Raw genomic sequence first — 24,563 nt, forward strand, 5'->3', positions numbered from 1 at the left:
CCCCATTTGTTTTTTTTGTTTGTTTTGTTTGCGGTACGCGGGCCTCTCACTGCTGCGGCCTCTCCCGTTGTGGAGCACAGGTTCCAGACGCGCAGGCTCAGCGGCCATGGCTCACGGGCCCAGCCACTCCGCAGCATGTGGGATCTTCCCGGGCCGGAGCACGAACCCGTGTCCCCTGCATCGGCAGGCGGACTCTCAACCACTGCACCACCAGGGAAGCCACCCATTTGGTTTTAATTGAGCATTTTTTTATGATTGCATTTTCTCTTCTATCTTAAGATATCAATTACACTTCTTTTAAAAATTTTATTGGTAGAGTTTGCAGTAGACATTTTCAGCTAATAAAAGTCCATTTTCAAGTAACACTTTACCACTTTACAGGTAATGCAGGTGCTTTGTAACAGATTATAACCAATTCCTCCCTCCTGTCCCTTATAATATTGCTGTCACTCCTTTCACTTATCTATAAAATGTGGTTACATAATTCATTGTTGCTGTTATTATTTTGAACAGTTATCCAAGATCAATTCAAAATCAGAAAAATAAAATATTTTATCTTCATTTATCCTGACTCTCTTTCTTTCTTTATGTAAATCTGAGTTTCTTACCTATATTTCCTTCTTTCTGAAGAACTTCTTGCAAGACAGGTCTGTGGCAATAAATAGTCTCAGTTTTTGTCTGATGAAGTCTGTTTGTCCTTTTTTGAAGGATAAATTTCACTGGATATCAAATTCTGGTTGGTAGATTTTTTTTCTTTCACACTCAAATATTTCACTCCAGTCTCTTCTTGCTTGTATGGTTTCTGAAGTCTGATGTAATTCTTACTTTTCTTTCGTATAGGTAAGGTGTTTGGTTTGAGTTTTGGTTTTCTGTTTTTGTTTTTTTTGGTTCTTTAGCTTATTTTAATATTTTCTTTTTGACTTTCTGCAATTTGAATATGATAAATTAGGTATTGATGTTGGGTATTTGTCCTATTGGTGTTCTCTGAGCTTTCTGGAATTTTGGGTTGGAAAAAATTCTCGGCCAGTATTACTTAAAATACTTAAGTTTCTCACTTCTCCTTGCCGTATCCTCATTACGTGTTGCACCTTTTATTGTTGTCCCTCAGTTCTTGTGTATTCTTCTCTGGTTTTTTCATTCCTTTTTTCTCTTGCCATGTAAGTTTGGGAAGTGTCTATTGACATACCTTCAAGCTCACATATTGTTTCCTCGGTTGTGTTTAGTCTAATGATGAGCCTGTTGAAAGCATTCTTCATTTGTGTTAGTGTTTTTGATTTCTAGCATTTGTTTTGATTCTTTTTTGTAGTCCATAGCAGGTTAATCACAGTTATCTTAAATTTTTAGTTTGATAACTACAAAATTCTGCCATATCTGGTTTAGTTGTGATGCTTGCTCTGTCTCTTCAGAATGTAATTTTTCTTTTTAGCATGTAGTGAATTTTTTTGTTGTTGAAAACTACATGATTTATTGGATAGCAGGAACTCAGGTAAATAGGTCTTTAGTGTGAGGTTTTATAATTATCTGGCTAAGAGTTAGGCTGTGTTTAACGTTTGCCAATTTGTTTGTATTATTTTTCGGTGTCAGAAGCTTAATTTACCTCTAGTTTCCTTGCTTTTGTTTTCCCTGCTGTTTTGGGTTTCCCTAGAAACTCCTTAAATAGAGTCTGTCTTTCAGCTGTCTCACTTGTAATTTGTTTTTATACTGGAGCCTTGTTGATGTGGTGCTAGGTACTGGAAAGGGAAGTGTTCTGTAACTTATGATTAAATACCAGTTGTGGCCTTCCCTGGTGGCGCAGTGGTTGAGAGTCCGCCTGCCGATGCAGGGGACATGGGTTCGTGCCCCGGTCTGGGAGGATCCCACATGCCGTGGAGCGGCTGGGCCCGTGAGCCATGGCCGCTGAGCCTGCGCGTCCGGAGCCTGTGTTCCGCAACGGGAGAGGCCACAACAGTGAGAGGCCCGCGTACCGCCAAAAAAACGAACAAACAAAAAAAAAACCAGTTGTAGTTGGCCAGAGTTCCTGGGCTGTGATCCTTTTTTCCTTCTCCCCTTACTTGGAAGAGTTTTACCCTTTTTTCCTTCTCCCCTTACTTCAATTGGGAAGGCTAGCTGGTACTGGAGTTGTCTAATTACCCTCCCTTTAGGTCAAAAAGGCTCTGGAAAGTAGTTACCCTTGAAGGCAGGTCTTTGTTAAAGAGACCAGATTGCTCTGGGCATATCTCAGAATGGTTACTTTTCCTCTCCCCAGCACAAAACTGGAAGGGTTTTCTTTGTTTGTTTAATGATAACATGGTGGAGCTCCTGAAGGTAAAACTCATGAGCATATGGAAGGTTCTCTAAGAGCGGGACCCTAAGAGGTTTAAAGCTCAAGCTAGTTCACACTCAGCCTCCAGCAAGTCATTCACCTTTAAAGTATTTCTACCAGTTAAAGTCTCCAGAGACTCCTACTCCTGGTAAGCTCTCATTCTCTGTGTTCACTTGTCTCTTCAATTTTCCTGGAGGCACTTTGCCCTGTGAACTCAGTTTTCTGACGAATCTAAGAGGGGTGGTTGCTTTTCAATTTGATCACCTTTTTTTTCCGGTTGTGAGGGAGTGATAAATTTCAGTCTCTTTACATATCAGAGTTGAAGCCAGAAGTCCTCTTGTTTATGTTTTAATGAGAGTTTTATGGAGACATAATTCATATACCCATCAAAATTTACCCTTAAAAGCATGGTTTGGTAGTTTCTAGTATATTTACAGAATTGTGCAACCCTTACCGCTGTCTAACTTCAGAACATTCGTATCACCTGAAAAAGAAATCCTATTATATCTATTAGCAGCCACTCTTCCCAGTCCTAGGCAACCACTTAACTATTTTGTTTTTTTGGATTTGCCTATACTGCACATTTTATGTAAATGGAATCATATAATGTGTGATCTTTTGTTTCTGGTTTGTCTTAGTGTAGTGTTTTCAAGGTTCCTCATGCTGTAGCATTTATCAGTACTCACATTTCTTTTTGAGGTCAAATAATATTCCATTGTAAAGATATTACATTTGTTTATCCATTCATTAGTAGGTAGAAACACTTTTTTGGCTATTAGGAAGAATGCTGTTAGGAACATTTGTGTAACATTTTTATGAGTGGATATGTTTTCATTTCTCCTGAATAGATACCTAGGAGTTGAATTAATGGTTCATAAGGAAACTGTGATTACCATTTCAAGGAACTGCTAAACTGTTTTCCAAAGTGAGTGCACTATTTTACATTGCCACCAACTATGAAAGTTCTAAGTTCTCCACATCCTTGCCAACACGTCTTCTTGATTTTAGCCATCCTAATGTGTGTGAAGTGATAGTGGTTTTGATTTGCATTTTCTAATGACTAATGATATTGAGCATCTTTTCATGTGCTTATTGGTCATTTGTATATCTTTTTTGGAGAAATGTCTATTCAGATCCTTTGCCCATTTTTTAGTTGGGTTTTCTTTTTATTGTTGAGTTCTAAGAATTGTATATATGTTCCGGATAGAAATCACATATCACCTATGTAGATTTGTATATATTTTCTCCTATTCTGTGGTTTGTCTTTTAATTTCCTTGACAGTATCCTTTGAAGCACAAAAGTTTTAAATTTTTATGAAGTCTAGTTTATTTTTCTTTCATTGCTTGTGCTTTTGCTGTCATATCTAAGAAACCATTGCCTGATCCAGGGTCATGAAGATTTACTCCAGTGTTTTTGTCTAAGAGTATGTGGTTTTAGCACTCCCTCTTAGTTTCTGATTCCATTTTTAAATTAATTTTTGTATATGATGTGAGGTATTGATTCACTTTCCTTGGTTTGCATAGATATATCCAGTTGTCCCAGCACAGTTTGTTGTAAAAACTATTTTCTCCTCCTTTGAATTGTCTTGTCCAGCTTGTCAAAATCAACTGATCGTAAATGTAAGGGTTAATTTCTAGATTCTAAATTTTATTGCATTAATATTTATGTCTATTCTTAAGCCAGTAATGTACTCTCTTGATTACTGTAACTTTACAGTGAGTTTTAAAATTGGGAACTGTGAGTCCTCCAATTTTGTTCTTTTTCAAGATTACTTTGGCTCTCCTGGGCCCTATTACATTTCCATACGAGTTTCAGGATCAGTTTGTCACTTCCTGCAGAAAAGCAAGTTCGACTTTTGATAGAGATTGCCTTGAATCTCTAGATTAGTTAGGGGAATATTGCTATCTTTTTTTTTATTTTTATATATTGCTCTCTTAACAGTATTAATTCTTCCAATCCATAAACGTGGTAGCCTTTCCACTTATTTAGGTGTTCTTTAATTTCTTTCAACAGTGTTTTGTAGTTTTTCGTGTTCAAGTCTTGTACTGTCCTGTTAAGTTTATTTGTAGATATTTTATTCTTTTTGATTCTGTTGTAAATGGAATTGTTTTCTTAAATTTATTTTTAAATTGTTCATTGCTCGTGTGTAGAAATAAAATTGGATTTTCATATTGAACTTGTATCCTGCAGTCATGCTGATTTTGTTGATTAATTTTAATAGTATTTTGGCAAGGATTTTTTATGTACAAATTTATGTTGTATGTGAATAGAGGATGTTTACTCCTTCCTTAACAAGCTGGTATCTTTTATTTTTCATGCCTTACTGCCCAAGCTGGAACCTCCAGTACCATGTTGAATAGAAGTGGTAAAAGAGGGTATCTTTTTCTTGTTCATGATTTTAAGGGAAAAGCAGTCTCTTACCATTAAGTCTGATGTTAGCTACAGATGTTTTTTCATAGGTGCCCTTTATCAGGTTGGGAGTTTCCCTTTTATTTCTAATTAGTTGAGTGTCTTTATCAAGAAAGGTGATGAATTTTGCCTAATTCTTTTTCTGTGTCTGTTGAGATGATCTTGTGGCTTTTATCCTTTATTATATTAATATTATATTAATTATATTAATATTACATTGATTTTGTTTCTAAACCAGCCTTTATTCCTGGCATAAGTCCTCCGTGGTCATGATGTATAATCCTTTTTGTGTGTTACTGGGCTTCATTTACTAGTAATTTGTTGAGGATTTGTGTGTCCGTGTCCATAAAGGATATTTTTCTGTTGTTTTCTTGTGATATCTTTATCTGATTTTGGCAGCAGGGTAACACTGGCCTTGTAGTATTAGTTAGGAAGTGTTTCTAACTTCGGGGGGAAGAAGAGTCTGAGAAGGATTGGTGGTCATTGTTCTCTATATGTTTCGTAGAATTCATCAGGGAAGCCATCTGAGCATGGGCTTTTCCTTGCGGGAAGTTTTAAGATTGCTTATCAGTTTTGGTAGTTTATGACTTTCTAGGAATTTGTTCATTTTTAAGTAGGTTGTTTAATTTGTTGCTATATAGTTCATAGTATTTTCTTATAATCCTTTTAATTTTTTAATCTTTTTTAGTTTGGTGTTAATATTTTTTCTTTCATTTCTGATTTCTGATAATTGGAGTCTTTTTTCCTTGCTTAGTGGAACCAATTTTTTGGCTGATTGATTCTGTTGTTTTTCTGGTCTCTTTTATTTCTGCTCTAATCTTTATTATTTCCTTCCTGTTGCTTGCTTTGGGTTTAATAGTTTGTTGTTCTTTTTCTAGTTTCTTGAGGTTGAGAGTTGGATTATTCATTAGAGATCTTTCTTTTTTATTTTAGGCAATTGCAGCTATAAACTTCCCTCTAAGAACTACTTTAGCTGCATCTTATAAGTTTTGGTGTATTGTGTTTTCATTCTCATTCATTTCTAAGTGTTTAAAAATTTCCCCTTTCTTTTTTTGTATTGGTTTTTTAGGAGCATGTTTAGTATCCATATATTTGTGTACATTCCAAATTTCCTTCTGTTTGTGATTTCTAACTTGATTTTCTTGTAGTTGGAGAGTATACCATGTATGGTTTCAATTTTTTTTTAATTTATTGAGGCTTGTTTTATGGCCTAATATGTCTTGGAAAATCTGTGTGCACTTGAGGAGCATGTGTGTTCTACCATGGTTGGTGGAGTGTTGTGTAAACGACTGTTGGTTCTGGTTGATTTATAGTTATGTTCAAGTTTTACATTTCTTGTTGATTTTCTATCAGTTGTTGCATCCATTATTGAAAGTAGGTTATTGAAGTCTCCAACCATTATCATGAATTGTGTATTTCTCCCTAATTCTGTGGGTTTTTGCTTTAAATATTTTAGGGCTCTGTTGTTAGGTTCATATTTGTATATAATTTTTATGTCTTCTTGATGTATTGACCCTTTTTATCATAATAAATATATTGTTTTGTTTCTAGTAACATTTTGTCTTAAAGTCTATTTTGTCTGATGCAAGTATAACTATTTCAGCTCTCATTTGATTACTGTTTGCATAGTATTTCTTTTTCCTTCCTTTTAATTTCAACCTATTTGTGTGTTCAGATCTGAAATGTCTCTGTAGACAACATCTCTTTGGATCTTTAAAAAAAGAAAAATGTGTTCTGTGAGTCTCTGCCTTTGAATGCTTTTATCCATTTGCAGTTATTGCAATTACTGATAAGGGAGGACTTATGTCTGCTATTTTGGTCTCATGTCTTTTTGTTTTTCTGTTGCTTACTTTTGTTTGAAGTAGACTTTTTAGTGTACCTTTTAATAATTTTATTGTGGTTTCTTTTCTGTAGTTTTTGAGTTATTTTCTTAATGGTTGCTCTGGAGGATTACTCATATAATATCCTAACTCAAAACAATATAAATTGGATTAATATCAACTTAATTCCAACAGTGTGTTAAACCTAGCTTCATAATATTTTCATTGTCTCCCCTCTTCTTTTTGCTATTATTGTCAGAAATTATACCTTTATACAGTTTAGGCCGAGAGAGTTATAATTATTGCTTTATGTCTTTTAAGTTAGATAGGAGAAGAAAAGAGTTACAAAGAAAAATACACTTACACTGCCTTTTATGCTTACCTGTGCAGTTATCTTTACTGATGTTCTTTATTTCTTTGTATACATTTGAGTAACTGACTAGTTTCTTTTTCACCTTATTTCTTTTTTTTCCCACCTTATTTCTTATAGCACAGGTCTGCTAGTGACAGATTCTCTGTTTTTGTTATTTAGGAGCGTCTTAATTTCTCTTTTGAAATATAGTTTTAGTGGATATAGAATTCTTGGTTTATAGTTTTTTTTTCTTTCAGCAGTTGCAGAATATTATCCCACTGCGTTCAGGCTTCCATGGTTTCTCATGAGAAGTCTGTTGTTGATCTATCTGGGTTACATAGCATTAGTTATATAAAGCAATAATAGTAACTTGCTTTTGTGGAGTTTGTGACATATAATGAAGCAAAACATGACCACAGTATCAGAACATGTGGGAAGAGGTAAAAAGGTTTTTAAAAGTTGTGTGTTGCATTGCCAGCATTTGATAAATATACTAATTCAATCAAGAATATGACATATTAAAGGTGCAGTTTTTTAAACTTATGTGGTACTCATTAATGCAATGCCAAAATATATAGCAAAAAGCTAACAAAGGTCATAAAATACAAAGAGCACAGAAAAGGACAAAGCGAGAGAACAGGTAGGACGAATAATAAGTTAGTAAACTTAAATCTATCTATAATAGGAATTAAACTAAACTAGTCCTCTTAGTCTCTCTTCTTTGATATTTGGCACACTATTATTAACAATGCTAATAATGTATAATTTGAAATTATTTGTATTGATATATTGATCTAAAAAAACTTCATGTCCATTTCCCTTTTTAAACACAAGAAGTCCTCTACATATGAATGAGTTCCATTCCGAGAGTGCATTTGTAAGTCCAGTTTGTTCATAAGTCCAACAAAGTTAGCCTAGGTACCCAACTAGCACAGTCGGCTATATAGTACCATACTGTAATAGGTTTATAGTACTTTTCACACAAATAATACATAAAAAACAAAAAATAAAACGTTTTTAATCTTACAGTACAGTACCTTGAAAAGTACAGTAGTACAGTACAACAGCTGGCACACAGGGGCTGGCATCGAGTGAACAGGCAAGAAGAGTTACTGACTGGAGGAGGGAGAGGAGGTGGGAGACGGTAGAGCTGAAGGATCGTCAGCAGTAGGAGGCGGAGGGCAAGCTGCCATTTCACTCACGCCTGACGTCGATGGCACAGGTTCTGGTTCCTTGCTGGATTCAATTTTATCTACCCTTTTGAAAAAACGATCCAGTGATGTCTAGGTAGTAGCTCTTTTTTTCTCATCATAGATGACACAGTAGCACTTGATTACATTCTGAACGGCTGCTTCGTGAACAGTACTTTCGTGTACTGTTCTGTGTTTGGGTCCTGTGCCTCAAAAACTAACAGTGCCTCCTCAAATAAAGAAAACCCCCTTGCCGTTTCCTGCATCGTGAATCTCTTCGGTTTTTCAGTTACTTTTTCTTCCTCTTGTCTCTCTTCGTCCTTTCTCTGGGCCTCCAGTTCCATCAGGTCTTCATTAGTCAGCTCCTTGTGTTGCACAGCAAGGAGTTCAGTGAAGTCGTCCTCTTGCAGATCTAGCTCCAGCTTCTTGCTGAGGGCCACTTGGTCTTCTTGCTGGAGACCTCTTTGGACTCCTCATCCACCTTCTCAAATCCACGAAAATTGTGAACACACTGCTGGCAAAGGTTCTTCCAAATCCCGTTCAGGGTGATGGCCATAACCTCACGCCAAGCAAAGTCAGTGTTTTTTATGGCCTTGTAGATGTTCTAGTCCTTCCAAAATTGTCACAGGGTTGTTCCTGATTCGTCACTTGCCTTTACTGTCTGATGAAAAGTGTGACGTAAATAATATTTCCTGAAAGTCGCTATAACTCCCTGGTCCATAGGTTGGATGAGGGACACAGTATTCAGTGGCAGATGCACTACTTTGACATTGGGATGAAAGTTGTCCCATGAATGGGAGAGTGGCCCGGAGCACTGTGGAGCAGCAAAAGAATGTTTAATGGGACGTCCTTCTCCAAGCAGTATTTCTCTACCTCTGGGCTAAAGTGGTGGAAAAACCAGTCCTGGAAAATGGCCTTTGTAACACAGGCTTTGGGGTTACTCTTCCACACAACAGGAAGAGAGAGTCCTTGGCTATGTGTTTAAGGGCTCTTGGGTTCTCTGAATGATAAACCAAGAGAGGCTTCAGCTTCATATCACCGGAAGCATTGCCACCAAACAGCTGAGTTAGCCTAACCTTTGCTGCTTTATATATAACCTGGCATCAACTTTTCCTTCCTCCTTACTGATGTAACTTCAGTCTGGCATCCTCTTCCAGTACAGTCCTGTCTCATTTACATTAAAAACCTGCTCGGGTAAATATGAGCCTTCATCAATAACTTCTTGAAGTGTTTCAGGAAATTCCTGGGCAGCTACCGTATCTGCCCTTGCTGCCTCACCACTTACTTTTACATTGCGAAGGTTGGTTCTAGCCTTGAACCAGTGAAACCAGCAATGGCTGGCATTAAAAGATGTGCCCTCTGATTCTTTGCCGTGTTTCTTCTTCAAGTCTTCATAAAGGCTTCTGGCTTTCTCTTGAATCAGCATTAAGCTCAGCACCTCGACACATGCTGATCCTGCATCCACACAAGTTTCTCCATCTCCTCCATCACTTTCCCACACTTCTTCGATATTATTGTTGACACCATCGGCACAGCAGACTTCACATGTTCCATGATCTTGTCCTGATTCTTCAGAATCGTGCTGATGGTCGGACGATTCATGTTATAAGAACGAGTGATGTCTCCCATCTTTTCGCCTCTTTCCACTCTCTCAATTGTTTTCACTTTTGTTTCCATTGTTCTCACTTGGCACTTCTTAGCAGTACCAGCTACGTCACCACTGCTTTTACGCTTGCTTGTGGACATCCTGGGCTTGAAATGAAGATCCTGTACTCTGTACAGTACTGTACAGTAAAGTACCAAAAGCACTACCACTCATAGAGGATGCACTCACATGACAACGTACACCAGACACATGAACTAACTTATGTGACTGGACATGCGAACGCACGTTGGCATCTTTGAAAGTTCGCAACTTGAAGGTTCATATGTAGGGGACTTACTGCACATAATACCACAGTAAGTTTCTTGTCCGTCAATTCTTTCCACTCCCTCACTGCTACTGAATTTGAGTGTGTTTTTATATGTCATGCAACACCTCAAGCATCTACCAGCTTTCTTGGTTCACTGTTTGTTGGGAGCCACACCCATCCACATCTGGTGTTGCATCTTTCCCCTGTCAGCTCCTTCCACCACTTCACAATAACTCACAAGCTGCAGCCCTGCTTCACCTACTTCCCCAAGTAAACTTCAGGTCTTTTTCAGTGTAAGGTACCATATTTATTGTAGTATTTATGTATTTCTTGACAATTCAACATGTGTAAAACCATTTTTATTGAATTTTGGTGGTTTTTTTTGGATTCTTATATTTTTAAAAATATGTTACTAATGAAGTTTATGACTGTTTTGCTCTTAACCCCACTTCCCCCATAAACTCTGTGGTTTTTATTGCATCATGTTGTATAGTGCAGTGATTTTAAGGAACTCAAATGTCATGCTATGGTAGAACTGACTGTAATTGCTCTATCCCATATGTGCCCATTACTTTGTCCACCCAATGATCCATCTTATTTTTTGATGCATTTCGAAATAAGTAGACTTAACTCCTAATTACTACACCATGCATATCACTAAGTAGAATTTGATACTTGCTTATTGTTCTTTTTTTAATCATCATAAAAGTTACATACAGTGAAGTCTGAAGTGTACCATTTGATGAGTTTTGCAGATGCATACACCTGTGAAATGCAAGCTCCCATCAAAACATAGAACTGGACCATCCTCCTTAGAAGTGTTCCCTCATACTCTTTCCCGGTTAGGCCCTGTCCTCACCCTCTCAGAGGTGACTGTTATTTTCATTTTGTCCGTTCGGAACTTCATATACAGGCATACCTTGGAGAAATTGCAGGTTCAGTTTCAGACCGCCACAATAAATCAAATGCAACAAGAAAGTGAGTCACATGAATTTTTTGGTTTCCCAGTGCATATAAATTATGTTTACATTATACTGTAGTCTGTTAATTGTGCAATAGCATTATGTCAGAAAAAGTATTTACATTAAATACTTTACTACTAAAAAATGCTAATAATAAAGAAAAAGTTTGAAATATTATAAAGAATTACCAAAATGTGACAGAGACATGCAGTGAGCAAGTGCTGTTGGAAAATTGGTGCTGATACACTTGCTGGATGCAGGACTGCCACAGACCTTCACTTTGTAAACAAACACAGCATCTGTGAAGCTCAATAAAATGAGGTATGTCTGTAAAGAGAATCATATGAGAAATCTTAGTACGATTTCTTTGATTCACGGAAACATCTTTTGGATCATCCATGTTGTGTATATCGGTAATTCATTTTCCATTTTATTTCTAAGTAGAACATACCACAGTCTGTGTATCCATTCATTTGTTGATAGATACCCAGACTGTTTCAGTTTTTCCTCCATTGTGAAGAGCTCTTATGAACGTATTTGTACAAGTCTCTAGGTGCACGTAGTGCCTTCATTTATCTTTTGAGTGGAATTGCTGGGTCTTGGGATAAGTACATGTTCGGTCTTTTGAGACACTGCCAGCCATAGTTCCAAAGCAGTTGTCCCGTTTTACATTCCCACCAACAGTGTATGAAAGCTCTCACTGTGCCAAATCTGTGGCAGTACTGGTGTGGCCAGTCTTACATTTTAACCGTTCTGCTGGGTGCATGGTGGTATCTCAGTGTGGTTCTAATTTGTGTTTCTCTAGTGACTGACTAGTGCTGTGTAGCAGTTTCATGTGCTTCTTGGTTATTTGCAGTATTATTTTGTGAAGTGTCTATTCAGATCTTTTGTCCATTTATAAAAATTGGATAGTCTTATGTCTTTTGAGCAGAAGATTTTAATTTTGCTGATGTCTGATTTATGAGTTTGTTATTTTATGGTTCTTGCTTTCTGTGTCCTGATAGGTATTTGCTTTATCCCAAAGTCATTAAGACATTTTCACGTGTTTTTTTTTTTAGAAGCTTTATAGTTTTAACTTTCGTGTTTAGGACTATGATCCGTCTTCAGTTGAGTTTTATATATTGTGTGAGGTAGAGATTAATGTTTACTTTTCCAAATGGGTATCAGTTCTATCACTGTTTGTTAGAAAAACTTTCCTTACTCTTTTGGATTGTTTTGGCACCCTTGTAAAGTATTAAATGATTGTATAAGTGTGGATCTCTTTTTGAGCTCTTTTTGAATCCATTCCATTGATTTATTTGTTGATCCTTAATTCTGGTACCATACTGTCTTGCTTACTCAGGTTTATGGTAAATCTTGAGGTCAGATGGTGTAAGTCCTACATCTGTATTCTTTTTCAAACTTTCTTTGGATATTTTAGATCCTGTTTATTTCTGTATAAACGTTAGAATCAGCCTGTCAGTTTTTACAAAAACCTCCTAGTGTGAGTATAATATGGATTGCATTGACTCTAGAGATCAATTTGGAGAGAATTGCAGCCTTAATAGTATTGAGTCTTCTAGTCCATAAATGTGATATATCTCTCCATTTATTTACATCTTCTTTAATTCCCCCCGTCAGTGTTTGGTAATTTTCAGCAGAGAAATTCTTCATGCCTTTTTTTCAGTTCTTAAAATGTTTTATGCTTTCTAATGCTATTGTAGACATAATTGTTTTTTAACTTTTATCTTCTTAGTGTTTACTGCCAGTATATACAAATACAATAGATTTTTTTATACAATAACTTTATATCCTGCAGCCATGTTAAGTTCACTTATTCTGATTATTTTATGTTTCTTTAAGATTATCTCTTGTTAAATTAATGTTATCTACAAGTAAAGTCAGATTTATTTCATCCTTTTTTTCCCCCAAATAGGATGTTTTTATTAGATGAATATATTTATATGTCTGTATTCAGCTTTAACAATAAGATGTGTTGGGACTTCCCTGGTGGTGCGGTGGTTGAGAATCCGCCTGCCAATTCAGGGGACACGGGTTCGATCCCTGGCCCAGGAAGATCCCACATGCCTTGGAGCAACTAAGCCCATGCGCCACAACAACTGAGCCTGCGCTCTAGAGCTCGTGAGCCACAACTACTGAGCCCGCACACTGCAACTACTGACACCCACGTGCTCTAGGGCCCGTGCTACGCAATAAGAGAAGCCACTGCAATGAGAAGCCCGTGCACCTCAAGGAAGAGTAGCCCCCACTTGCCATGGTTAGAGAAAGCCCGTGCACAGCAATGAAGACCTAACGCAGCCCAATAAATAAATAAATAAGCAAGCTATGTTAAACTCTAAAAATATGTCATACCATTTACTTTGTGAGATTTTTTTTTAAATCAAACTAATCATTCATTCATTTATTCATTCCTTCAAAACTGTGCATTGAGCACCTTCTATGTGCCAGGCCTCCACTGGGCACAGAGAATAAAATGCTAACAGTCACAGTAACACAGTTCTTGTTATAAATTTGGCACATCTCTGAGTTCCTTGCATTTGCAAATATACTTAGCCCGCACAACAAGCCAGTGAGGTAGGTTCCGTTATTATCAGCACATTGTTCAGATGAGTAACTTGCCCAATAAGTTCTGCCACTTATTAGCTGTGTGACATTGGGCAAGTTATTTCTTCCTTTTTTATTTATGCCTTTTATTTCTCTTTATTGCCTTATTGAAATGCTTAGGGTTTTCAGTACAGTGTTGAATAGAAATGGTGAGAGCTGGCATTCTTACCTTGTTCTTGATCTCACGGGAATAGCTTTCAATATTTCACTATTATGAATGCTAGCTGTAGGTTTTTTGTAAATGTAGGTTGGTGAAGTTCCCTCGTATTTCTGGTTTGCTGAGAGTTTTTATTGTGAATAGGTGTTGAATTTTGTCAAATGTTTTTCTACAGCTAATTACATGATCATAAGAGTTTTCTCCTAATTTGATAAAATATATTGATCGGTGTTTTGAATGTTAAACCAGTGTTGTGTTCCTGGATTAACACCACCTGGTCTTGATATATTATCATTTTGATATATTGCTAGAATTCTGTCTTAATTTACCTGTTGGCTTTTTAACTAATATCTCTGTAGTTTTTTAGTGGCTACTCTAAAGATTTTAGTATATATCCCTATTTTCATAACTTACTAAGAATGTTTTACTATTTCACATAAAATACAGAAACTTGCAACTGTATAGGTCCATTTACTGCCTCTTCCTGTACTTTTTGCTGTAGTTACCCATATGTATTACATCTACTTATCTTATCAACTGGGCAATACATGTTATTTTTGCTTTAAGGAGTCATACATGTTTTTAAGGAAATCAAGAGTGAAAGCAGTCTTTTATTATGTACCCATGTGTGTGCCATTTGCAATGCTCTTCTTTCCTTCCTGAAAATCGAGGTATCTATCTGATGTACCTGTATATGTTATATCTGGTATACCTTTATATATATATATCTGATTCCTTTCAGTTTGGCAGATTTACTTTAGTATTTTTCTTAGTGCAGGTCTACTGGCAACACATTCTTTTTCTCTTATCTGAGAAATATTTTTATTTCGCTTTCATTCTTGAAGGATATTTCCTTAATATAACACCCTGTGTTGGCATGGGTTCCCCTTCCCCTTTTCTGCTCTTGTGAATGTTTTGCTCAGCCACCTTCTGGCCTCTTCGTATTTTCTTCTGAGAAGTCAGGAGATATTCAGCTTAGCGCTCCTGTTGAAAGTAATGCATCATGTTTTTCTGGCTGCTTTCAGTATTTTCTCTTCATTCTTAGTTTTTAGCTCTTTGGCTGTGATGCGTGCCTATGTGTGCTTTTCTTTGTACTTAACCTGCTGAGGTTTCTATGCTTTTTAAATGTGTAAATTTTTTTCTTTTACCCAATTTGGGGAATTTTTCTCAGTTTTTTTGTTCCGTTCTCTTTCTCCTTGTGGGAGTTCGGTTACATTTATGTTAGACATTTTGCTACTGCCCAAGGGACTCTCTTTTTATTCCATCAGTATTTTTTCTCTGTTCTTCAGATCAGTTCTGTCATTGTTTACTTACTCATTTTGCTATTTCCAGTGTGCCATTAGGTACATTAGTAAATATTTATTTCAAATATATTTCAGCTCCAGAATTTCTTTTGTGTGTGTGTGTGTGTGTGTGAGATACGCGGGCCTCTCACTATTGTGGCCTCTCCCGTTGCGGAGCACAGGCTCCGGACGCGCAGGCTCAGCGGCCATGGCTCACGGGCCCAGCCGCTCCACGGCATGTGGGATCTTCCCGTACCGGGGCACGAACCCGTGTCCCCTGCATCGGCAGGCGGACTTTCAACCACTGCGCCACCAGGGAAGCCCCAGAATTTCATTTTTTTATTGTTTCTTTTTCTTTGTTGAAATTTCCTATTTCATTCATTACAAGCATATTTCCCTTTACATCCCTAAGCATAGTAACAGCAGCTGCCTTAAATACTTTAGCTTTAATTCCAATGACTTGAGGCTCTCCCGGTCATTGTCTTGTTTGTCTTTTCTCTTGAATATGGGTCATGTTTTACTATATCTTTATATGTCAAGTAATTTTGAATTGTATTCTAGCACATTATAACTGGATTATAGATTTTTAAAATTCTTAATAGCGTTTTTTTCAGTAATTAATTTTAATTACATTTCATCATTTTCTTTTCTAGTTGTCATTTCTTTGTCCCATGCATTCCTTCTGTTTTCACTTGTCTTCCTGCTAAAGTCTATTCTCAAATAGTTCTTTTGTGAACACTTGTGGATAGTAAAGTGTTAGCTTTCTTCTGCCATAAAATATCTTATTTTGCCCTCATTCTTGGATGATGCTTTACCTGGGAATTAAGTTCTAGGTTGACAGTTCTTTACTTTCAGTACTTCGTGCCATTGTTTACAGTCATCACCTGTTGCTGGGGAGAAGTCAGCTGTCATTTTAATCGTCATTCCTTCTGAGGTAATCTGCCTTTCTTTTTGGAAGCTTTTAGGGTTTTGTTTGCATTGATAGTTTGTGATGTGTTTTTATCTTTCTCTGTTTGTGGTGTGCACTTTCAACTTACCAACGTATTTTTCAGTTGAGTTGTGGAAAATCACTAGCTAAATTATCTCAGTAAATATTGGTGCTCCACTGTATATTTTAGTGATGGTGATTCCTTTTTTCTTTCACATAATCCTAAATGTATTAAAAAAAACTTTTTTGTCATACTCTCCATTGTTTGATGTCATCTAGAATGAATTCATGTTCCAGTTGTGTATTTTGTTGGTCTTATATATATATTTGGTATATTTTAGAATTTTGTTTTTGTGGCCTCATTTTAATTAGAAAGTTTAACATTTTTCTCCATTTTGTTTATCTATCTAGTTCTATACTTATTCCCTTTATTATACTTTATAGTTGCTTTCTAACTCCTGGGTCCCCAATCTAAAACCAGGTGTACGTTAGAGTTTCCAGGTTCTTTCTTCAAAGTGGTATTGGGAGTATTGCAGATTCAGTAACAAATCCATTCAGTAACTTTGTTCAGATCTTAAGAGGCTATTCCTTCCCCCTTCCCTTCAACTAGGCAACAATGTCAAATGAATTTTAACCAAGGCAGCAGGTGGTATCAGTGTTTTCTTCCCCTTCAGGAGGGGAAGCCTATTCCAGTTGTTGGCTTTAAGCAGTGAGCATAGCTAATGATCCCCTTGTGGAGCCTTTTTAGTCTTTGTTTCCTCAGGAGAAACTCCTACCCATTAATGGGTGCTCAAGGACGCAGAGCTTTACAGGGCCAGAGCACAGTTTTGTGTTTCTTCTCAAAGATTATCTTGTGACTTACTACTTTTTAAAAAAATAAGTAATTACGTTGTATACTGTATTTGGAACAAAGGGGCTGAGTCAAAATACCAACTTATAGAGTCTTGACTAGACATCCAAAATGCTGTTTCTTAATGTTTTGTTATTCTTGTGTCACTTGACTCTTACTCTTATTAGTAATATTGCACTTGTGAATTCCATTTTCTGAGTTTTAATATCTAGTAGGACAAACACTAAGTTTTTTTTAAAAATTTTGTCTTGATCAAAATTCTGTTTTTACATATGAACTTTTAAAATCACTTTCTCTAGTTTTAAATATTCATTTGGAGTATATCGTGAATCTCATTACATGTATATATTCATTTTAGAAAGATTGCTATTTTTGTGCTGTCAAGTTATCCAGATACCTAAAATACTCATTTATTTACCACTTTTAAGATATCATTCTGGAGCTTTACTTGAGCTCTTTACTCTTGTTTTATAATTTCTGTAGTTATTATGACTGATATGTCTATATATTCCACTTCCTTTCTCTAGCTGGTTATTACTAGAAAAGAAGTTAAAATGTTTTTCTTAAATTCAGTCATTTTTCCAAAATAACTAGTTAATTCTAAAAGCTTTTAGTATGTTCCATAGTTTCCTATGTATATAATCAGAGCAACTACAATTAAGATAATTTTATGTCTTGTAATATTTATAGTGGTTATTTAGTTCTCTTATTAAGCTTCCTATTTTCTTATTTTATTAAACTAAAACCTTCAAAACAATGTTTAACAGTGGTTGGCGTCTCTATGTTCCTGATTTTAATGGAAATGACTTCATTGTCTCACTGTTGAATGCCTTGCTTGCTGTATTAGATTTGAAAAAAGGTGTGTTATATTTAAGTAGTTTCCTTTTATTTTTATTTGAGTTTTTATTAGGAGTGGTAGCTGAAATTCGTCAGATACCATTTTAAATCATGATACAATCACCGACAATTAGCCTTCTAACAAATGGATTCAGTTTGCTTTTTTATTTAGTTTTTCTTTTTTTGCGTCGATACTTATAAATATATTTCTTTATGCTTTCCCCCTTTTGAACTGTCTTTATCAGTTTTTATTAATATCTTATAAGCTTTTAAAATAAATTGCATACCCTAATAATTACCTTTTCCTCTTGTATTTCTTTTGTGGAGATAATTTTGTTCTAGTGTTTCATAAATTAATAATTGAGTCTCATATTTAAGTCCATATTATCAATTTGCCAAAATACTTTTGGAAAACGAATATATAGATACCCCATAGCATATACTTTTTAGTATAATTCTGTTAAGTATTTCAGATGTTTTTATATGAATTGGATATCTTTTCAGTATGTCTCCATGTCTTTGTGTGTGTATGTGTGTGGAACTAGATTTTTACTGTATCCTTTTGAAAACACATTTGTTTCTTATTTAGTATTTCGTTTTTCTTCCACAAGTCCCTCTATACTTTTTGTTAGAAGTCTTAATTCTAAATATTTGTGTAGATACGTTGGAAAGATTTTTATAGTTTTTAGAGTATTTAAGTATTAATAATACTTTGGGTATATTTATGAATGATTGCTATAGGAATTTGCTGTGAATCTGGATTTTATTGTTGCTTAATATTGCCCTTTTTGCTATTTCATGAATTCTAGTAACTTTTTTGTAGCTACCCTGTGAGTTTCATCTTGGGCTTGGTTCAATAATGTTTGAGAGTGTTTGGTAATTTATACATATATGATTATAATAACCAGCTTTTCTTCCTTCCTTCCTTTTTTTTTTTAAACAGTTACATGGGAATTGGTCTTTCTGCTCAAGGTGTGAACATGAATAGACTACCAGGTACACTTGTAATTGAATTACAGTACAGTCTTATGGCTAACTCTGGCTAAAAATGTCAAGTAATAACTTGGAGATAGTTAAGTACATTAATCTTCTATATTTTTAATCACTTATGAGTTCAAAGTCGAGCTGAATGGTTTTAATAAATTTTATGCTATTTAGCAAAACATAACAAGTATACCATGCATTGTTTTGTTTTGTTTTGTTTTGCTTGTTTTTGTTTTGTTTGTTGGTATTTTTAACTTCCAGTACATAGTCATATCAACTACTTTAAATGTTTTAATATGGTTGGTTCTGTTTCCTACCCAACACATTCCTAGGTTTTAAACCATTTTTAGTTGTTTTAATATTCTGGGAATGTAGGCTGATATTAAAAGTAAACTAAGAAAGGTGTGAATTGAGGTAGGAGAACTGTTTCCTAAAACCATTAATCATATGGAAGTGATTCTTCGATTATATTTTCTGGTATTCTATTTACTAATGTTAAAAATTAACCTTGGAGGAAATTTTTTGAAAATTGAAAGAAAAATCTTTTGTTATATTAAAGTGTGTGTGTGTGTGTGTATCTGTGTGTGTGTGTGTATCTGTGTGTGTGTGTGTGTGTGTGTGTGCTTAAACCAAATCAAAGCAAAATTCCTTTGGTCTGTTAGCAAAGGAAATATGCATGGAAAATGTGTCTTGCTATGTTTGTTTGTGTTTTCTGATAGGAGTCCTCTCTGTTTAAGATATATTTTAGCATTCCGTGTGGTGGATTTATTTTCCTTAATGTGGTAAGCAGTGTTTTATATAGAAGTTATGTACTGTAATTGTTGAGAATTTAAATGTACTTTTGGGAATTTTATCTTTGTACTATCTGTTGTACTATTCTTGCTTAGCTTGTTATAATCTTAGTGAATAGCTCTAGTATAGAGTAACCTTACTTTTCACTGTAAATATACTGGAACTTTCTCTTTAGGCTGGGATAAACATTCATATGGTTATCATGGTGATGATGGACATTCATTTTGTTCTTCTGGAACGGGACAACCTTATGGACCAACTTTTACGACTGGTGATGTCATTGGCTGTTGTGTTAACCTTATCAACAATACCTGCTTCTACACCAAGAATGGACATAGTTTAGGTACTAAGATAATGAATTGCATGTTAAATAACCAGATGTTATGATTATTGTACTTACATCATGGTAGTAATGTTTTTGTGTAATTCTCCTTTATGAGTAGTTGCCTCTGGAAATTATTTCTTTGCCCCTTCTAGGTAGAAGCTGAGGAAATGGTGACAATTTAAATCCGAAGTATAATGGACACATATTCAACTAAAAACCCTTATTTTTTACAATGAAGGCCACATTGTATCACATATATAGGACTAACTAGAAATAACCTCGTACTCAGATATTTATTCTAGTAGTAGAAATGCTAATTGTTTTCTGCTTTGCTTTGAATAAAGCCTGTCCCAGTATGATCCAGTTCTCTAGGTAACAGTTGCTTAGAAGAAAGAGCTGTCAGTTTTTAGTATAGTACGGGGGTAATGACAAAGCGAGAAAAAGCTTGATGCCCCCAACCAAATGAAGGGCGTTGACATACTGAAAAATCAGGCCTGCTCACAAAGGTTGATAAAGGATGGTGACTACAAGTTAGTTCTGCAAAAGTGAGCAGAATTAAATGAGCAAATAACAGCAAAACTTGTAAAAGACAGGTGGCAAATAAGTAGATTAATGAAAACATGAGGAAATCTATCCATTGTAAGACTAATAGGAAATCAGGGGTTTTAGTTGAATATGCATAATACTTCAGATTTTAAATTGTGTATAATTGTTATGCTCCCTTTTCTTAGAAGTTGCTTGTTTTTGTTTTGTATTAAAGAAAGTATAAAGGATAGCAAAACTGATGCTTTAAAAGTAAAAAAGTTTCACATTACTTTACTGTTTGAAACATCCTTGATTTATGGCAAATTATTTCTGTTGAAGTAAAGTGAAAAAAGGCAAAAACTAAGTAACTCCAGAAGGCAGAAAATTCAGTTTGCTTATTAATAGTATTTAAAAAGTAAGCTGCAGATAGTATGCTTAGACATACGGTAAATGTTCTTGAATATAATACAAAAACTATTCTGTAATTTCATAGTAGAAGATTCTAAATTTTTGGCTACATTGGTAATAGTATTTTTTTTTTTTTTTAGTGTCTCAACATACTCCTTATATAAAGTTACTGTCTTCTTCATATTTACATTCAGCTTAAAACTTTTCCTTCTGATTATTAATATTGATTCTGAAGTCCTGTGCTATCTAATTTAAAGGCTGTCACAAAGATTCTTACATTCTTTTTGGTGCAAGAATGTTGATAAAGGTCGCCATGCAGATTATACGTATTTGTGATTTGATTGCTGTGGCAAACTGGTTTCCAGAAGGATACAGGCATTGTAGTGTATTTGTTGTGAGTGCTCAGCTCTGACTTACCAGAGCAGTTCACCGGCATCGTCTTCGTTGGCTTGGCTGCTTAAGATATTTGCGATCTTAAAGTAAACCAGGAGAAATCTGCTTTTAGGTATGACCTTCAAAAATGCAAAAGGTGACATTTTTAAAACCAAAATTAATCTTTTTACAGTTTTCAAACTTTATTTCAGAGAAGAAATTTTATTTTAGGAGATGAGAAGATCATAGGTGATGTGATATTATTTTTTTCCTGTTAGATTTTCACAAGTATTTACCTTGAAATTTTCTTTTGAGCAAGGAAGCTGTTTTTAAAATGTGAGATGCTGTTTAAGAAAAGGGTGCCTAATGATAGGATCACATTCTAGAATTAAGTCACTTTGAAATATTTGGCATTATTCATTCATAAATTTAGTAAATATTTATTAAGCACATACAGAGGCAGTATAACAGTGGTCAGTATGGGTTCTTTAGTTGCCTGAGATTATCTCCTGGTTTGGCTGTGTGACCTTATGCAAGTTACTTAACATTTCTGTGCCTCAGATCATAAAATCAGATCACTATATTACCTACCTTATTAAAGTTGTTAGAGCAAGCCAAAGTGATGCATGTGAAGTTCTCAAGTGATTGCCCGACACATAGTGAGTACTCACTAAAGGTTATTTATTATCGTTGGCCAGGTGCTGGGGGTGCAGTGGTAAAACATTGGTGAGCAGAAAGTGTTCCACTGGAACAGAGGCCAGCAAGCTGTGGTGGCCCATGGGCCAAATCGGTCTCCTCTCTGTTTTCTAAGTAAAGTTTCATTGGAACACAGCTACACCCATTCATTTATGTACTGTATATGGCTGCTTTCCTGCTACTGTAGCAGAATTGAGTAGTTGAAACAGAGACCACGTGGCCTAGAGAGCAGAAAATATTTACTTGCTGGCCCTTTATAGAGTAGTGTGCTTATCTCTGATCCAGATTCTAGCATCTAGAAGATAAGAAATTACTCAGTTATGCTTCCCTTGTATTTCCCAAAGTAGATAATTTCTGCCCCAAGGCTGATACATCTTTAGTTTCTGTCTCATGAAGGTTTTCAAAATATATATTTACTTACCATATAAAGAGAAATGGAAAGATTTTTGAGAAAATAATTAAAGGAGAAACATTTCAGTATGCAAGTTAATTTACTTGAAATTTTAAAATTTTGTTTTATTGATTATCATTCATCAATTGAAGATAACTTTTCAAAAAGCCTCTTGATAATCAGATTAGGAAATAGGGGAAAATTATTTTCTGTGTAAAATTTAAATAATTACACAGCTTGTTAAAGTGCCGTCTTTGTGGTCTGAACATGCATAGGTTGTGGATGCTGTATTTGGCAATATTCAAAAGTATTCATCTATAGAATTAAGTTGGGTTTTTCATTAGAGGTTTTGGTAAAGTAAGGATTTCAGTAATTACTGACAGAAGGGAATTTTTGCTAAAACAATATGAATTTAGACAATCTTTATCAATAGACATTTTTGAGGAAAATAATTGATTAGACTGCTGTTCTATGAAAAATGGTAGAAATATGTTGGTCATATTTATTCTTGCTGCTTTCTGTGTTCTTTTTAGTTTTCTGAAATTTTTAGAATAAATTCTCATATTCGTTTGGCCCATAGTCAGTTTGCTTTCTACTTACTAATGAAGCTGAAGGTAATCCGAATGTTTTATGGAAGGTGGGGGGATCTCCAGCTTCGCTTTTCCTTTTGACAAGCTAACATGAGTTCACTAGTTTTTAAAAGTCATAAAAACAGTACTTTAATTACAAAGCACTGTTTTTACTGTTTATTTAAAAACATGTACAATAGAGATTTAGTCACTTTGCCTTTTAACTTTATTACTTTAATAAATAGAGTTAGACAGTTGTGTTTTCTGGTGATACAGCACAATTACAGAGCCATAGACTCTCAAGTGGGAGGAGACCTTAAACATAATATAACAGGAGGGCCCTCCATTTTTAGAAGGCGATCAGCACTGCAGAGGCAGTGGTGCTGGCGTGGCTGTATTTTGTGTCAATGTGTGTTTACACTGGAAGAGCTTTGCTTAGCTGGCTCACCAACACTGCCCCTCCCATTCTTCTAGAGCTCAGTCTTTGTAAACCTATGAATGAGGTCCTGCAGAAATATTTGGTTTGCTTATTACCTTATTTTCAGCTAAGTAATATATTTGAATATTTGGAGGGAGATTACACCATCACTTTGGGATGTCAGTAGATGTATTCCGGTGATATTGCCATTGTGCAAGTGTATTTGGTACATGACTGTTGAAATTACTGTCACCGGACATTTAAGAGAAATTCTCAACTGTATAAATCATTGTCCTTTGAAGGAGGAATTAAAATTTTTTGTCCAGAGTAAGAGCTCTGAGAATGTACTTTTATAAGATTTTTTTAAAGGAAACAAAAGTACTATATTTTCTATTCACCCCCCACCCCCATTTTTAACAGAAAATCTTTCCTTTCCCCTCAGAGTTATTTAAAAGATAAATATAGGTAAGGAAAATTAAATAGTAAGGTTGGATAAAGCAGCTTAGGTGTTAGTGAGAAAAAAATTAGTCTTATTATTTTATATTTAGCTTTTTAAGTTTTTTCTTCCTTTGCTATTTTTCCCCTTCTTTTTAGTTAGAAATTCAGCTTGTCGCCATACTCTGCCTTTGAAAAACAGCTTCTAATGCCACTTTTTTTTTTCTTTTTAGGTATTGCTTTCACTGACTTACCGGTAAGACATAATTTCTTGTAAAAGTAGTTTTGTATTTTTAATTAAAAGTATATAAGAACTAGTACTAATCATGTTTAAAATGCAGTCTTATTGGTAATTAAGTTTATATGCCATGCCATGCATAAGCTAGAGCTCCTTTCTCAAGCTACCGTTGGTCTGGACCATCAGAAATTAACCTCCAAATTGCACTGGACACCATTGTCCAAGGGAACTTAGCTGTAGCTAAAAACTCAATGGGAAATGATTATTTAAAATACACTTTTTGGTGTCACTGTGGATTCATTCGAAATATGTCTCTGGTATTGCTGGACTTTTTAGTAAGTGGCTGTGCAACACTTCTAGTCATTCACTAATTCAGTGTATGTTGAGTGCCGCTGTGCTGCAGGTTCTGTGCCTGGGCTACACTGTTCAACAAAGCAGATAAAGAGCTCTGTCCCCTTGGAGTATTCAGGCTGAGCAACTTAGAGAATAAATAATGCATTAAAAATATTTTTAAAGGATTTAAATACTTTTTAAAGAAAAAGAAACAGTAGAGCTTGGGAGTACCAAAGACAGAACACACGTGGTATAATTTGCTCACCTTTGTTCAAGGTAATTCTTGAGCAGAGACTTTTGAGGAAGTGAGGGAGTTAACTAAACGGATACAGAGAACAAGAATGTTCCAGGAAGAGGGAATAGTTAGGGGAATGGTACTAAGGCAGTAGCACATCTGGCATGTTTGAAGAATAGCATGAAGGGAGGTAGAGAGACATGAAAGTAGGAGGTGAGTCAGATATGATGACAG

At 35.4% G+C, this 24,563-nt stretch overlaps 1 protein-coding gene across 1 annotated transcript in view; it reads left to right on the forward strand.

The window, feature by feature from the left end:
• The window catches only part of RANBP9 (RAN binding protein 9), an 89,782-nt gene that overhangs the window by 34,847 nt on the left and 30,372 nt on the right, over positions 1 to 24,563 (forward strand). Inside the window, exons 3-5 of the mRNA XM_060308063.2 lie at positions 18,552 to 18,604; positions 19,560 to 19,727; positions 23,757 to 23,779. Coding sequence (XP_060164046.1) covers positions 18,552 to 18,604; positions 19,560 to 19,727; positions 23,757 to 23,779 — 244 coding nt within the window. The remainder of the gene's footprint in view (positions 1 to 18,551; positions 18,605 to 19,559; positions 19,728 to 23,756; positions 23,780 to 24,563) is intronic.

Source organism: Globicephala melas, chromosome 11, assembly GCF_963455315.2.
Source record: "Globicephala melas chromosome 11, mGloMel1.2, whole genome shotgun sequence".
Taxonomy (NCBI): Eukaryota; Metazoa; Chordata; class Mammalia; order Artiodactyla; family Delphinidae; genus Globicephala; species Globicephala melas.